Consider the following 16,237-nt stretch of genomic DNA (forward strand, 5'->3'; position numbering starts at 1 on the left):
AAAGATCAGGTGAAATGTGACCAGATTATAGGGAAAAACAAGATGGGAGACAGTAATTACTTCATAGGGTTTCTTTGGAAAGACTGCTGTGAGGATTCACAGCTCCCTCCCCATTCTGGTGTTAGGATTTTCAGTTATCCTCAAACAGGAAAATTTCTTTATAAATTTTCTCTGTGAAAGTAGAGTAATGCTGTAAGTGCAGAACTTGCAACGTTTATATTTCAGAGAGATCCTGGATTTAGTTGTTTTTCTTGGTGGTAGCTTGCGCATCAAAACTTTAGGTTCACCTAAAACCTGAACCCAACATGAGAATGTCTTGTAACTTCATAAGAGAACATGGCTTCATTTTTAACTGTAAGCCTTTCAATTTTAAGGACGGAATCTGCTGCTTAGTGGGAGCAGATATGAAGGAGTTAAAATTAACTAGAGCCTCTCTGAAGTAGCTGTGCCTCTGAGTGCAAAAAAGCTGGGGGACAGCAAACTGAAACAGCAGAGGATTTCATTGCCCAGTTAGTCATCTCTCCTGGTTTCAGCTGGGATAGAGTTAATTGTCTTCCTAGTAGCTGGTACAGTGCTATGTTTTGAGTTCAGTATGAGAAGAATGTTGATAACACATGGATGTTTTCAGTTGTTGCTAAGTAGTGTTTAGTCTAAAGTCAAGGATTTTTCAGCTTCTCAAGCCCAGCCAGCGAGAAAGCTGGAGGGGCACAAGAAGTTGGCACAGGACACAGCCAGGGCAGCTGACCCAAACTGGCCAACGGTGTATTCCACACCATGTGACATCATGCCCAGTATGTAAACTGGGGGGAGTGGGGGTGGGGGGAATCACCTCTCAGGGACTAACTGGGTGTCGATCTGCAGGTGGTGAGCAATTGCACTGCGCATCATTTGTACATTACAATCCTTTTATTATTACTGTTGTCTTTTTATTAGTGTTATCATTATAATTTTTGGTTTCTTCTTTTCTGTTCTATTAAACCATTCTTATCTCAACCCACGAGTTTTACTAGTTTTCCCGATTTTCTCCCCCATCCCACTGGGTGGGGGAGGAGTGAGTGAGCGGCTGCGTGGTGCTTAGTTGCTGGCTGGGGTTAAACCACGATATCATCTTAAAATTTACAGTGCTTTACTGTGACTTGCATGGTACAAGTCACAGGAAAAGCAGATTTTATCTTAACAAGGATATTGGCTGCATCTATGTTAATTAGAATAGGACTGTCAAATACGCCATTTTAAATGTCAACTCCTAATTCTTCTTTAAATTCTTGTTTTCACTATTCTCATATTGGATAGGGGCAACACAGCAGACTGCCAGATGAGAGAATCAGTGCAGTGCTCTCAGTTGTAGAAGGGCATTTCAGATACCCATCTTTATTTTTAATCTTTGGGTTTTCTAGAGTTACCAGGGTGTTGTATCAATTAATGAGATTTACTGAGAATGTCATAGTGTTTGCCCAGCTTTCACTGCAGCTCTTCCTGAATAATCCCCTGCTAACATGCCCAGTGAACGAAAGCAGGGCAGGAAAGAGCTGCTCTGCAGGGGCACCTTGGGAGCTGTGCTCCTGTGATCTGACATCCATTCACTCTGTGCACTATAAGAAGGTCTACAAAGTAAAAGTTGGAGTAAAACAACCCTGTTAGCGGAATTACATCTGTTGTTTGGAAGATGACTGTCCATTACAAAGTGTCTAGAGGACTGCAAGTTGTCAAAAGCTGAAAACCATGAGAGGAGCATCTCTCAGGTTTTGCTGGGATCTTCTGTCCTCTACCAGTCTCTTCCCTGAGGCCTTGAGACTTGCAGCCTTGTTTTTAGGAAGCGCTTTGGCAGTCCATTTGCCTGATAAAATTTAGCAGTAGTTTCTTCCCACCTGCAGCATCAACCCACTCCTGGTTAGCTGAGACTTCCCTCAGCTTTTTGTCCCTTAGAAGTTGGTAATGGAGTAGTTGATCTGTTCCTTTTTTCCCTTTAGTGCTTGACAGCTGCTGTCTTGTTTTCGTTCTGCAAATGCAGCAGCCTCATTCTTCACTTGTAACATCTTCTTTTTGTCAGTATATGCAACTAATGGAAGTAAATAAACACCAAAATAGTACCCTTGTATCCCTTGACAGCTTGAGTATTATACTGTGATTCCTGCAGTTGTGACTGCTGATCTAGACTATCGCAAGTTTCTAGGAGTAAACCTGTGTAGCCTGAAGAAGCTCAGCACCGGTTTGTCTCTCTACTAAGGACAGTCTAGTGCAAGGTCCTTGTCTTAATAGTCAAAACCCTTTCTGAGACTTAGCCACTTTACATGAGAGAGCCTTACCTGGGATTCCTCCATAGGGTGTTCTATTACAGTTGCATTTCACTGGCACCAAGCAGCTATTATTGAAACGGTAGTGGGGAAACTCCAGGCCACAGGGAGAAATTGCATGGAAGCTAGAAATTTAAGCTAAGCTGTTTCTCATAAAGGAAAGAAATGTGCAGCACATGGACTGTAGACTCAAGATGTTGGCTTAACGTGTGTCCACTGGGAACAACCTTACTCTTCCTAGCATGGAAAATGTGCATGCCATGGAAGGCATCTTGAGGAAGAAGTACTATAATGATTTCCACCACCACCCCCAACCTCCAATACTGCAAATACAGACACCATTTATTTTCCCATATAGTCAGAAAAAGAGTATTTTATTACCTCTACATGGATCACTTGTGTTTGTAGACACAATCTTGTTTGTGTATGAAACTGCTAGTATAAAAGGAAACTGAGCAGTCACTGTGACTCATTTTCATTATAGTGACAGTTATACTTACATTACTGTCATAAGTGCTACTTGCATTATAATGAAATAATTGAAATTTATTTTTTAAAATCAGGCCTTAGGCTTTAAAAGGCTTACAGGGCTTTTGTTTGTTTTTTAGAACAGTAGCTATAAAGCCATATAACTGGTACCTGTCTTCCTACAAATCATGCTGTTTCTTGCACAAGTGGGTAACTAAATGTAGTAATTCATATGAAAATACAATTTTCTGTATTGATGGTTGCAATGTATTTACCCATTGCAAGCACAGAGTTACTGAGAATGTAAACTAGCCAGACAGTATTTTTATGAATGGCTTTCCAGGATGGCAAATGAACACATTCAATGTTACTCCATATTTTTTGTCTAAAAGACTAGGTTTGCAATGAGATTAGTCTTTCTAGATTCTTTTTTTTTAATTAATGGCAAGTGGTAGGTAAGAAAATGCATTCTTCTGCTTGTCCTCATCTTAAGCTGCATGTTTGGAGATAGTTGCTGGACTTCCAGTTAACTCAATGAAATCTAAAGCAGTTTTCAGAAAAGTTAACTGGTTTAACTATTTTAATAATTGCACTTCTAGAAACAGGCACTGTTAAAACCAGGCTACTTCTTAGCTGAAGAGGGCTTTCAGGTACAAGTTGAAGGCATGATTTTAGCTGAGCTGGAGTTCAGCTTCTAAAGCTTGTTCCTGTTTGTTTAGATGTCACTTCTCTTAGAATTATTGTAGCTTGGGTAAAGCATCACTGCAGTAGAACTAGGAAAGAAAAAAGTGTTTTATAAACAAAAGTGCAAAGCTGGAAAGGAGTATTCATTTTATGTGTAGCTTTCAAATCATTCCCCTTGTCTTCTGAAAATAAAATTTCTATACATAGAAAATCTTTGCTAATCCTTGAAGCATTCAACTGTTGTTCTGGAGTTTTAAGTGTGGGATTGTTTGGGCTTTGTTTTTTTTTTTTTGGTGTTTTTTTTTTTGTTTGTTTGTTGTTGTTTTTGTGGTTTTTTTTGTGGGTTTTTTTTTGTGTTTTTTTTTTAAAACCGTGTAAAGATTGCACTGTCTTCATAATGCTGGCTTTCTAGCATATATGAATGGTTATGCAGATGAGTCCTGCCAAATCTTTCAGGGCCATTATAAAACCATACTCCCCTGCTGGAAATTGCTGTTTGCTTGGCTGAGTCAGCAGAAAGAGCTGGATGGCTGCTCCTCAGCCGCTCAGTGCTTGTTGTAATCTTGCACCTTAGCGTTAAGTCCGTGTCAGCCACCAGATCAAAAGTCTCGAATGGGAGAAGGAGTAGCTGAGATGCACATAATATGCATCCTGATCTGCTGCCTTGCTGGAAGGGGAGGAGCCATGGGCTGGGGAAGCAACTCCATATCTTGGGCTGTGGCTGCTTCAGGACTCAGCCAAGTTCATCTGCCTGTTTTTCCTAGGTGTAAGCGAGCAGCATGTGTAGTGCATAGTCTGCATGTCCTAAAGAATGTCTACAGCAAAGTGCTGCTTATATCAATTACTATTTATTTAAATTAAAAGCTTCACTTTTAAAGTAGGTTAAGTAGTGCTTGTCTTATGTGTTTTTACAAGCTGTCATAAAGAAAACTACTATGTTGTATTTGTAATTTCCAAGTGAAAGAAAAAAATGCTTTTATTTTCTGAAGTGAAAAGCTTTTGCAATATGGTAAAAATAAAGGTTGAGTTGAGTAGTGTAAAAATCTATGCTGCTTCACTCTCACAGTGAAAGATCTTCTGCAGCTTCTAAGTTCACGGAATCTTTGCAAATAATGCTTGATCAAAATTAATTCAGAAACAAAACAAATTAGGACTTTTTCCTAGTTGCTTTTGCTAGCATTCAGTCACTTTTAGGGCTGATTGTTCATCTCATATTGTTATAATAATTCAGAAATGCACTTCTTCACAATTCCTGGTACCTTTCAAGTAGAGGGAGCCATAGCAAGTTCAATATTGAAAATTAGTGGTAGTCCTTCCCCTGCATGACTGTGTATACATGCACACATACTTTTTGAGAAAGAGTTTTTCCTATTTAGGCTTTCCTAAAAATGCTGTTCCAGAAACAATTCATCTGCTCCTGTTTGGATCACTTTAGAAAAAGGAGAAAATCCATTAATCCATTTCCATGTTGAAAGTTGCTAATTGATAGCTGTGCAGGTGACTCAACAAAAGACTTTTTAACTCTTTTGCCTATTGAAAATGTAGGTGCAGGTTAACAACCAATTGCTTTGTTTATATATTTTGAAGAAACTGTCGCTGATGAGCTAGCTCGATTAATTACCAGTTCAATTGTTACATTTTTATGATGCTGTCTTTTAGCTGGATTTCTTTTAGGAATCGTTCTGATTAATGTTTTGAAGTAACCTGAACCAGGGTAAATGTTAAAGCTAGATCTGTGGATAAATTTGGGCAGCATGAAGGGAGTAACTTGTTTTAAACATGCCAGCTTTCTGGAATGCAATCTACAGCCATGAACTATAAGCACAGGTTCTCAGTATGGCATGCTGTGAGAAGGGGGTCCCTCAATAGGATACCTGGGAACTAGGGCAGCTGAGTGGGGAGGTGTCTGACTAGGTATTTCACAACCTGGATTAAAAGGAATATATGATGATCAGAAAGAAAGACTGAATATGGGTAACTAATTCTGGCTTGCTGGGAAGTGTAAACTGTGATCTGACATCTGTAGTGCTAGGCATGCTTTTATGCTTTGGACAGTTGCGAAGAGCTTTGCTTCAAATTTTCTGGATGTTTAGCTTGATTATTTTGTCTCTGGTTAATTAAATCCCACTCTCTCCTTCTGACTCTGCTACTCAAAATAAATTTTCTTTTAACATGTTTTTGGATTACTAGAACCTTGAATAATCTTAAAATAACTTTGGATAGAAAAAATGGTTTCTTCTAAAAATTCTCTTCCCAAAATGAGCTGTTCTATATGTGGTACTAACGTTGAGGCTGAGATTGAATAGGACTCTACAGTAAAGTGGTTCTAACACTTATAAATAGTTACTTTCATCTGACCTCTGTTTGCTTTCATGTAAAATTATCTTTCTGTTCCTACTATCTGACAATTTTCCCAGAGAAGTATTATTTCCCCCACCCCCCCCAGCTCTCTGCTTACTCTTTCAGCATCCACAGATTGTGGCATGTTTTGTATCCCCCTCTATGTTGGGATGTTATTTGTTAGAACTGAATGCCTGCAGTTTTCTGGCTGTGGGTAGTATTTTTTTATTTACTGCATGTGTGTTATTAAAGATTCCTGCAAATTTTTTGTATGTTTTTGAGTTTTTGCTAAACTAAGTTTTCTTTTAATAAAGAGAGTAAACTAAGTTTTATTTTAATAAACTTTTGCACTGTAGCCTGTACATGGTAGGTTCTTGTCTATCTTACTTCAAGTGTCATGGCTTACTTGCTTTTTCCTATTTTGTAACCACCCAGTTTCCAGATTAAAAAGGTTCCTTCACTTGCAGAATTTCAGTGTAGGAAAATAAGTACTGTGATAAATAGTCCCTTCTTGATTACTCAATTTGTTGAATATTCATGTCTCTACTATGATACATAGTTTCCTTATGCTCTTCTTGCAAGATAGTGCCCTGGAGATGTCAGAGAAAGGTCTTAGCACTTTCATTATATAGGAGTTGTACTCTGTGTTGGCATCTTAATTTTTTTTATGAGCTGGGTTTGCATCAATATCTTTTGATCAAGGGAGAGTTTGAAACTTAAAATTATTCTTGTGTGTAATGCAATTCACAAAGGCTAATGCTATCTTTTTCAGGGTTTGCATTTACAATGTGATGGTTGTGGTTGTTTCTAGTGGACACAGTTTGAGGGGGTTTTTTTGGGTGAAGAAGGATTTTGTGTTCTTGATCCTTACTGATACATACAACAGTGAAAAACTTTCTTGTGGTCAACAGAAGGAGTTACTAATCCAGGCTCATTAAGATATGATTGTTCGATAAATTTGAAATGATATCAACTAGTGAGGAGCTTAATTTATTTTTCTTCAGATTGTTCTGGGCCTTGGACTCCACAGTTGGATGCCACATAGTAACATAGGTTTTTGGCAGTAATTATAATATTGGTCACTCTGGTTTGAGCTAGTGGCTAGATAGGGACATAAAGATCTGCAATTACTTAGTGTATGAGATGTTCAACAGTACAGGTTCTTTAACTGTGATGAACCACCTCTCTCTGATTTAATAAATTAGTGTTTAAATACAAAACTTTAACGAAGTCTGCTGATGTTGGACCCGCATTCTAGACGAGGTGCACATAAATCTGCCCATTACTGTGATTTATGTTCTCACAAAGCAATGTGGTTTTAGTGCTAGTGGTTTGTCCCATTGCCCTTACATATTTCAGAGCTCTACTGTAGCTGAGTACAGTTGTGCCACTGCTAAGTAATGGACTTCTAATAATCTGATGTAGGGCAGATATTGAAATGGGAAAGTGTGCTGCCAATCATCCTTGAAATAACTTTCAGTAACCAGTTATAAACTGCTGATAATGCCTTTACTAGATACGTGCAGTAGGTGGAAAGCCTAGATATTAGAGCGGACTTGAGCTTTGCCCTGATGTTCACACTCAAATGTAAGCTGTTTCAGTGAAGATTTTAGCTTTATCTGCTAGGGAAGTGGTTAGTGTAATAGAACAGTGTTGAAATGCACTGCTTTCTCAAGTATTTCCTATTAGCATGTTTAATGAGGCACTCTAATATCCCCTTAGGTTGACTGTCATTACTGAAAGCTAAAGTGTTAACTGTAATGGCAGAAAATGACTCTACAAGACTATGAAAAGGCTTAATTTTTGTTTAGGTTGAGCTGTATAACTAAAATATGTTGTGGAGCTGTCTGTAGAATAGAGGTGGCTGATTGTTGGCAGCTCCTGTATGTGTGTTTGTGAAAGCTAATGGTCTTTTAAAATAAATAGCCTTTGCACTTAAAATGTATCCATTTTCTCAATGATAGACATCTCCACAAACTACTTACATGGATTCTTCTTTAGATTGAGAGTAAAGAATATACAATTATTGTCGAACTTGTCACTTCTTTCCAAAAGTTAACCAGTGTGTTGGCCTTATCCTCTAGAATATTATTGCTCACGTGTAAGCAATGCTCTAAAATGATCTGTTGGCAAGAAAGCTGTTTTTGTCAGAAGTAAAGTAAAAATCTTAGAGTCTAATTTGTGGGAACACAACTGAAAGAAAACACTTGATGAAGGTCTCTTTGTCTATATAATCTGATGTACTTCTGGGATCAATAGTATTTCAAGGCACTAAATTTAGATTGCATGTCCAGTATCCAAGATGCAAGAAGTTTATCAGATTTCCTGCAAAGTTGCTAGAAGAAAACAGCCTGGTGTTCAGTTGGCAAGTTTCCCTGTCCCCATTGGAATTTACTATTTAATTAAAAAAAACAAAACAAAACCAAACCAAACAACAACCAAACCTTGAATTTGCATTCAAACTTTCTTCTAGCTTAACAACCTCTATTAAGCTGTTTATTAATATTTAATTCCTGATTTTCTTTGCCATAAATTTGCTGCTTCATCAGGTTTCCTCTACAAATCCTCCATCTGTGGAATCACTTACTAAAGCTGCTTGGAATCCTTACAAGTAGAACAAACCACTATGGGAAGCTTCTTAATGAAGTGAACTTTAACATTGGTTGCATTAAAGTTTAACATTTTAATGAAAAGTTGCTCTTACAAGTTCATTCTAAGACACATGAAAAAAAAACCCTATTACCATGGTTAAGTATCTCCGTACAGCTTTATATGTTAGTGAAGAATGCATCCTTCCCATAAGTATTCTCTTGAAAGGAAATGTTTTAGTAACTTCTGTTTTGGCCTGTTCATTTGGGAACTCCTAACAGTACAGATTTCTGTAAGGAGCTGTGAATATTCTTTGTTGTAATGGCTCAGTTGCTGTACTCTGAAATAGGATCAGGGATGCCTTTGCTTTTTGGGTTTTTTTGTGATTATTTCACATCCTGATTTTAGTTTCCAGCTGCACAGTCTGGAGTCCCGTGGCAGTTCAGGCCAGTCTCCATTATGATACTTAGTCCTGCCTATGGGCCAGTACAGGCTTTTGATCTCATTGTGAACTGTTTAAGGGAGCTAAGTGCTACAAACCCCTTAATGAGCAAGTGGATATCCTTTTAGCTGGTTGCATTCCCTGATTTACCTGGTGTTGATGCAAAAGGTCAATGTGAGCTGGGCAGAAGGAAGGACAGAACTGTGATGCAGAGACACCAGCTCCTGGATGTGCTGCCTTATCACTTCTAGTTAACCATCAGTCCTCTTTATTCCTAAGCATGAAAGGCTGACTGAGTTGCATGGGTGGTGTTTGTTGGTTTTTTTCAAGTTACCCAATTTTTGTCACCTCTTACATTTATGAATGCTTTGGGTAGTAATCTAAACAGCAACAAGAAAAAATTGTCAGGAATCCTTCCCAATGTTTTTGCTGCTCCTGACACTGGTTATTGTTTGATGCCAGTGAAATGACTGACACCTCCCTACTATCTTAGAGGGGTTTTTATTATGTCAGGAGTAAAAGTTCATCTCTCCAGCTTTCGTTGCTCATCTGTTGTTTTTATGACACACCTTCCCTCATGTCTGCTAGATGCATGACTGGAGCTGTAGTGAAAGTCCTGGTCTTTACAGGGTATGTTTCTATCTATCTGATCTTGCAAAAAGGTCTTTAAACTTATTACATCTCCTGAGTATTTATTCCCAAATGCTTTTTATAAACAAGAACTTGGATTCTTTCTTTAGTGCTTTTTTGCTCCCTTAATCTCATTTCTTAAAATATATTTTTAATTCTCCTAATTATCATAGGAGTTCTCCTTCATGACCTTTTTATCTCTCCTGTTGGTGGGTTTGTTGACTTCATTCCTGAACTTATTAATGACTTCTATATAACGCTTACATGTTCATACTGAAAATACGTTTTTGGATGGTAATGTGATTCTAAGATTCCTTTTCACACCTGCTTTCTATTGATTGTCTTAAAATTGAGCTGTGCACTGTCTTGTCTCTGCTTTCCAATGGTAAGTCTGCAGATTATAGTAGCAGCTCTAGTAATTAGTCTCCTAAGTGATCTTAGAAGTGGAAAAAAAACATTTAATATGATGATTTCAGTCCACTGTGTCATCTAATGCTTCCTGTACAATAACTAGATGCATCTTGTGGTCTAAATTTAAGGAACCTTCTATGATTTTTTTTTTTCCTGAACTATATTCTTTAATGAGGGCAGAAGGTTAATGCCTTGGTTACTCAAGTGGATACAGATTGGGCTTGCCAGTCTTGCCTCTGTGTCTCATAGCTGTGGTGCACAAGGTAGAGCTTAAACTTTCTCTGACAGATTTCCAGTTAATTATTTTCATTTTCTTTTCCTCACATCTTGTCACTTATCAGCTTTATTAGTTAGCTGGTAATATACTTGCCTGCAGCAAGAATCTTTTATTTGGTGTGAGCAGTTTAACAGTGAGAGCATATTAGAAAATGTCATCTAAGTGTAAATGAAAGCATTCTCATATGAAAGAGGGAAAGAGTCCATTGCAGCCATATTTATTTTGCTAGGAAAGGTGTTCTTTGTTTTCAAATTTCTTTAGTATCTAGCTATTAAAATAACGAATGAATATTGGTTATGTATTTTAGAGATTTTTATAGCTGATTGACTTGTAATGCCTTGCTTCTGACTATGCCTTTTCACAAGAACTTACTCTCCTATGTTCTATGTCTTAAACTGAAATTGGAGGAGGAAAAGCTGGAGAATATCGATGCATTCTAAGGCAATGGAAAGCAAATCTGTAATCTAAAAAAATTATAGAATCTAAAATGTTATTTCCTTAAAGTGGTATGATTTTTTTTCCTCACTTTGATCTGTTTCAGAATAGCCTTTTTACTCCTGGTGATTTTTTTTAGAAAGAACTTTGGTTTTGTGTGTGAATGCTTGCTGGATGGCAGCCAGGCAAACTGGGAAGGCTTTCCTAATTGCCTCCTCCCGTTTCCTGAAACCTCCTGCCACACTGTTTCATGCTCAACATAGCAAAGCATATGTTTTGATATCTAAATGATAACTGGAAATGAATAATATAAATTTCTCTTCTGAACTGAGTTTTTTGTTTGGATGTTTTGAACCTATAGATTTTGGGAAACTCAGACGAAGTGAGGTCTGAGTACAAAGCCAAAAAGGTTGTTTTTGATAGCAACATTGTGAAAAGTCTCAGGATGAGAAAGCTGACATGAAAGTTGCAGAATCACAGAATCATTTTGGTTGGAGATCCACCTGTGGAGATGATCAAGACCTAACTGAGCATGGTCCAGGGCAACCTGCTCTAGCTGACCCTGCTTGAACAGGGGCTGGACTAGATGATCTCCAAATGTCCCTGTCAATCTAAACAATTCTGTGTGATTTTGAACTACTACTCTAACTCCTTAGGTTTTCCTAAGAAATCACGTGCTGTTCACTGCAGGTTTGATAATAAATAATTTCAACTACTGTATTAATGCCACCTGAATAGCTGGTGTCATTGGCTAGCTAGCTTGTGATGGGACTGTTGAGGTGTGCAAGCTTCCCCTTCCTTTGCTAATTCATGTAGTCATTAACTTTGTAGCAAGGATGCAGCAGAAACAGTAAATCTGCTGTCATGGTGCCTCTTGTTCAAGACACTTTACAAACACATTTTAACCTTCACACTACCCTTATGTTTCAGCAACATGCTTTAGTTTTCATGTGTAAGTGGCAAGTGTTGCTTTAGCTGGGGCTATTGGTGGTTCTAGCAGTGTCCCAGGACTGATGGTGTGTGCTGAACATTCACGATAGCTGTTGGTCTGATCAACGGTGTGGCTCTGCTTTTTGGATGCCTAAGAAGCAGATTTGGCTGGCATGTTTTGAACAATTCTGCAGATTTCTCTGCAGATCCTGTGTAAAATCAGCCTTCATTAAGAGTTGAATGGGGGGTAAAAAAAGTAGCTTTTTTACAGAGCATATATTGGTTTTGGTTGTGCACATCTTTCTAACTGCTTGCCAGTAAAATCCACGTACAGATGTTGCCATCTTTACCTCTGAAATTAGCTTCATTAGATGAGTATCTATTTCAGAGATATCCTTCTTGGGACTATGTGTTATTTTTCTAAAGCTTTTAGTGGTGACTGACTTTCAGTAGCTTCAAAGAGAAGGATGTAAGCCCAGTTTTCTCTTTGTGTTCCCTGAAAGACAGAAACACAACCATATTTTTCTTCCCTGTATTTATTGTGAGACCCCATTCTGTTTCTATACCTGTCAGCTCCGTGTTGGAGGGCTTAGTCTCTCGTTCCTGCTGCTCTGCATTTAATCATCTTTTCTCATTTCCATGTTGCTCTCACAAACAGCAGGGAAGGTGTTTATGGGCCAAATGATAAAATAGCCATTAGCAAGCAGACTTTTTTTTTTTCTTCCCCATCTTTGAGTTTCCATGGATTTTAGTGATGATTGATCCAAATAGAGTAGCGGAGAGCAAAGAATGAATGGCCTCAAAAAACCTCTCCAGAGATATCAAGTGTCTCGTCCATTGAGTCATGAATTCCTAAACCTGGTGATTATCAGAAGCTTGTTTAGAGTGTAACAGGGGAATTACTCGATGCTCACTTTGCTGCTCAGCCTTTCCTAGGCCTCTGCTACCCGTCGCAGACAGACCATGACACCGGGTTTTGGGCCTGGCCTTGCTGAGCTGGGTGCCCTGCCAGGCCATTCCCCGTGGTGGGAAGGTGGCCATGCCACAGTGGGGGAACGATCATGAGGGCATGAGGTGGCGTTCCCGACACAGAGGGGAGGCCGGGGTGGCGGGAAGGCCTGGCCTCCCCAGGCCAGGGCTGCTACAGCTGTAGGGCCCTTCCCCTCCAGCCCGGCGTGAGCTGCTGCCTCACGCGGGTCCTCAGTGGCTTTTGTTTGCAGAAAGTGGATGTGCTCCTATGCTTTGCCATAAAGGCTTTTCCCTTACGTGTGCGCTATCTCCATCACTTTAATTGTAATTAGTGCAAATGCTGATGTGAAAGATGCAAGAGAAATATCCCTAGAGGTGGATTATGTTTGAAAATTCGCTTCTCTATCAAGCACACAAAGGGCTATTTGAAGGCTTTTTTCCACAGTGCATTCTGGTTGGCTTTGAAAAATGGTTGAATAAATTTTTAATGATTTTTTTTTTTCCCTGACACTTTTATGTGTTTTTTTTTTTATCCCGTGTGGGTTGCTCAGTTAGGAGGAGGAGGAGGAGGCGGCAGCATTGGCACGTCTTGAGAGGCTCTGCCAGAAACTGGGTTATCATGCTGAGAGGCTGCTGCGAGTGTTTACCTATCGTAACAAAGGATCTTCTGATGCCATTTTATTATTAAACAATCTATATTCTTTGCTCAGGCTTTTCGAGGCTCCCAGCAGTTCTGTCAGGCTAACCTTCTTGCTGAAAATGATTTTGTGCTCATAGTTTGGTGAGTCAGCCAGGCAGCGTGGCACCAGCTGAAGCCTCCGCCATCTTATGACGAGGCCTTTATGCTATGACATGAGCCAGGAACCATGCTTCAGGAGCCATGTGCATGCCTTCAGGTCACCCTGTTTCTTGATGTGGGCGCAGCCCTGGCCCATGCTGGTGTGGGGCTGTCAGTGTGGAACTGGTGGAGCTGGAAGATGTGATGTCTCTGCTGCTGCTTGGCTGTGCTCACTGTGCTCAAGTTGTATCTCAGCTGGCTTCAGTCAAAATGTGTTTTTGTGTGTGTGCTACAAACATGCTTCCAGTTTTAACTACAAAAGAAATTGCTGTTGGTTATCACTGTTGGTTCTCTTAAGAAAATAGAGATATAAGTTTCCTCTAAATGAGAGCATGACTTTGTTGGTGGATTTGTACTACCAAAGCATGTACCGCACCCAGCTCTGCTCTTTATACACTGTTGAACTCCTGTTTTTACAGTTTGTGTGTGTGTGTCCTCCTGTGTGTGTTCCACATGGGCATTTCTGTCTTTTGCACAAATGGCTCATTCAGAGCCATTGCATAATTCATAGGAAACACTACCAGTGTTAAAGACAGAATAAAAGGCAGCTGTGCTTTAGCTTCAGTCCTTGCTTCCTTATGGTGGTGGAATTTGTAGCACTGCATATGGAATAGTTTTAAACCAAGTCAAGAAACAATCCGTTCTATATAACAATAATGAAATTACACAATAATGAGTATAATAATGCTTGACCTTGCTTTTTCTTGGAGGTGGAAACCATGCTGAAGTTCTGTTTAAACTCAGGGCTGTGAACACTTGGCATCTTCAGTTAGCCACTTTTGACATAAGTGTGCTTACTTGGATCAAAGCATCTCTGTTTCAAAACTATGAATATATTTATGCTTTTTATTTAATCTTAGTATACGTGCAATGTGAATTGAAGTGAGTTATTCTTCTATCATTACATCAAACCTTGAACTTGCAATACAACTGCTAGCAAGGAGTGTGTGTGCCCATTTGCTCTGGGTATGCTTCTGGAGTTCATTAGGTGTATTTTCTTTCATCTTTCGGAACCTGGAAATCGAATTCTTCCAGCTTGTTCCATTGAAATGGTATAATATTTTATGGTGAAAAAGGGATGTAGTATCTCTTTTGATTTTATAACTGTAATTGAATTTATTCTTGTAGGTGTAGCATCTATGACTGTGCCAGTGTACATCGCAGAAGTTGCTCCACCACACTTAAGAGGCAGATTAGTCACCATTAACACTCTGTTCATCACTGGAGGGCAGTTTTTTGCAAGCGTCGTCGATGGAATCTTCAGCTACCTCGCAAAGGATGGATGGAGGTTTGTGAGTCTTCCTTGCTAAAAGCAAAACTGGCATAGTTGTGACTTGGTTGACAGCTGTTATAATTCTTGTTGGTAAAATAGAGTTTACATATAAAGTGGTAAAACTGTGTACTGAAATGGAACTTTAATAATTAACTCTTGCTAAATGCTATCCATACTGCTTTCCCTTAGGCTTAATAGTCACAGTATGCTTAGGTTTTTTGACTTTACTAAACTTTAAAATGGATGAGCAATAAATAGGCATCAACAAGCTTGAATGATTGTCGTGATGTTTATGAAAGTAGCTTGCTTTTTGCATTTAGAATAATTACATGCTGATTTTTCAAATGGCAAATTTCCAGTAGGTATGATGCTGTATGCACAAAATAGAGGTGTATTTCGAATATTCTAAATGTGAGCAGTAGTAATCCAATCAGAATTGAAGTGAAGGATATTGTAGCATGTACTTCATAGTTAAAAGTTTAGGTTACAGAATAATACAAATCTCTTTTACTCTCCTTTCTGGTTATTATGTTCTTCCTGTAGACATTGCTAAGTGTTTCTGGATTGCAGCCTTACACTTACCGTCTTTATAGTGGGGTGTCATTTGAGAGAGATGAGAAATTTCAGTGGCTTAGTATTTTACTTGCAGTGCTGACTGGAAGAAATAATTAACAGAAATGTGTAGGAGGAATAACTTATAGTATACATTCCAACTTCTGGAAACTTGTGCTTAATTATGTGTGCATTTCTCTTGAAATGCTCTTGGGAAAGGGACACAAGTTGTTGTAAGGCCTTCGATTTCTATTGCTACAGCCTGGAATCATTTTGCTATTTCAAAATCCTAATTTGAAGGATCCTCCCCCCATCCCAGAAATTTGCAATATAAATATTACTGCGTCCTCTGGCTTCTAATGGAGCTGAGTAGGGACTTCTAGGTGGACTGAAGTTTGAGGTTTAAGTTAGGAGCAATTAATTTGGGACTTGGTACACAGAAGAACTTGGAAGCTGATCTTATTACAGTATTTAAAGAAATATGCATTGAAACAAAAAGTTAATGTTTTCTTAATGAATCTGTGGTTTAATTTGTGTATGTGTGAAGATTTAAGAAGTTTGAGGTTTTTACTTTTTGTCCATGTGATTGTTTCCTTTGCCTGTTTTGTAAAAAGTTGTCACATGTCACCTTAAGAAAAAGTCATTTCAGGCTGATTTAGTTTAGTTAGTTTAATTCTAAGTTTTAGCTCTGCTTTGTGCCTTCTGAAAATGCATTGCTTACTTCAGCTCAGATGAAAATAGCATTTTGCATTTTTACATGAAGCTTTTGCTGACCTTTTATAATACAGCTGCATTCTCTGGCAGACTATATGTCCACTTATGGACAACTGAGTAACAGCCTTCACTGAAAGAAAAATTTAGTTTTATAGGATTGCTAATCCCTTTCTGCAGTTAAAGAAATATGCTCAATTTTGAGAAGAGTTAATGGCATGCAGTAATGCATTTCTAAGTAAAATACAAACTGAAGTATTTGATCCCCTATTCCAATTACTCAGTAGTTGCTTTATTATTTTAAATTAACTTTTAGCCTAAATAATTTGCTAATGTAATGGCTCCCTATGCATGGGGCTGGATGGGAGGAATGGACAAATACATGTAGTTATTT

At 38.6% G+C, this 16,237-nt stretch overlaps 2 protein-coding genes across 3 annotated transcripts in view; both read left to right on the plus strand.

Annotated features, from left to right (window-relative positions):
- ERGIC2 (ERGIC and golgi 2) overlaps nt 1-16,237 on the plus strand; it is a 296,444-nt gene that overhangs the window by 191,192 nt on the left and 89,015 nt on the right. The window lies entirely within an intron of this gene.
- SLC2A13 (solute carrier family 2 member 13) overlaps nt 1-16,237 on the plus strand; it is a 166,192-nt gene that overhangs the window by 17,016 nt on the left and 132,939 nt on the right. For both annotated transcript variants that reach the window (XM_049814297.1, XM_049814298.1), the window contains exon 2: nt 14,436-14,595. In XM_049814297.1, the coding sequence (XP_049670254.1) occupies nt 14,436-14,595 (160 nt within the window). The remainder of the gene's footprint in view (nt 1-14,435; nt 14,596-16,237) is intronic.

This window comes from Accipiter gentilis, chromosome 11 (assembly GCF_929443795.1).
Source record: "Accipiter gentilis chromosome 11, bAccGen1.1, whole genome shotgun sequence".
NCBI classification, from domain to species: domain Eukaryota; kingdom Metazoa; phylum Chordata; class Aves; order Accipitriformes; family Accipitridae; genus Astur; species Astur gentilis.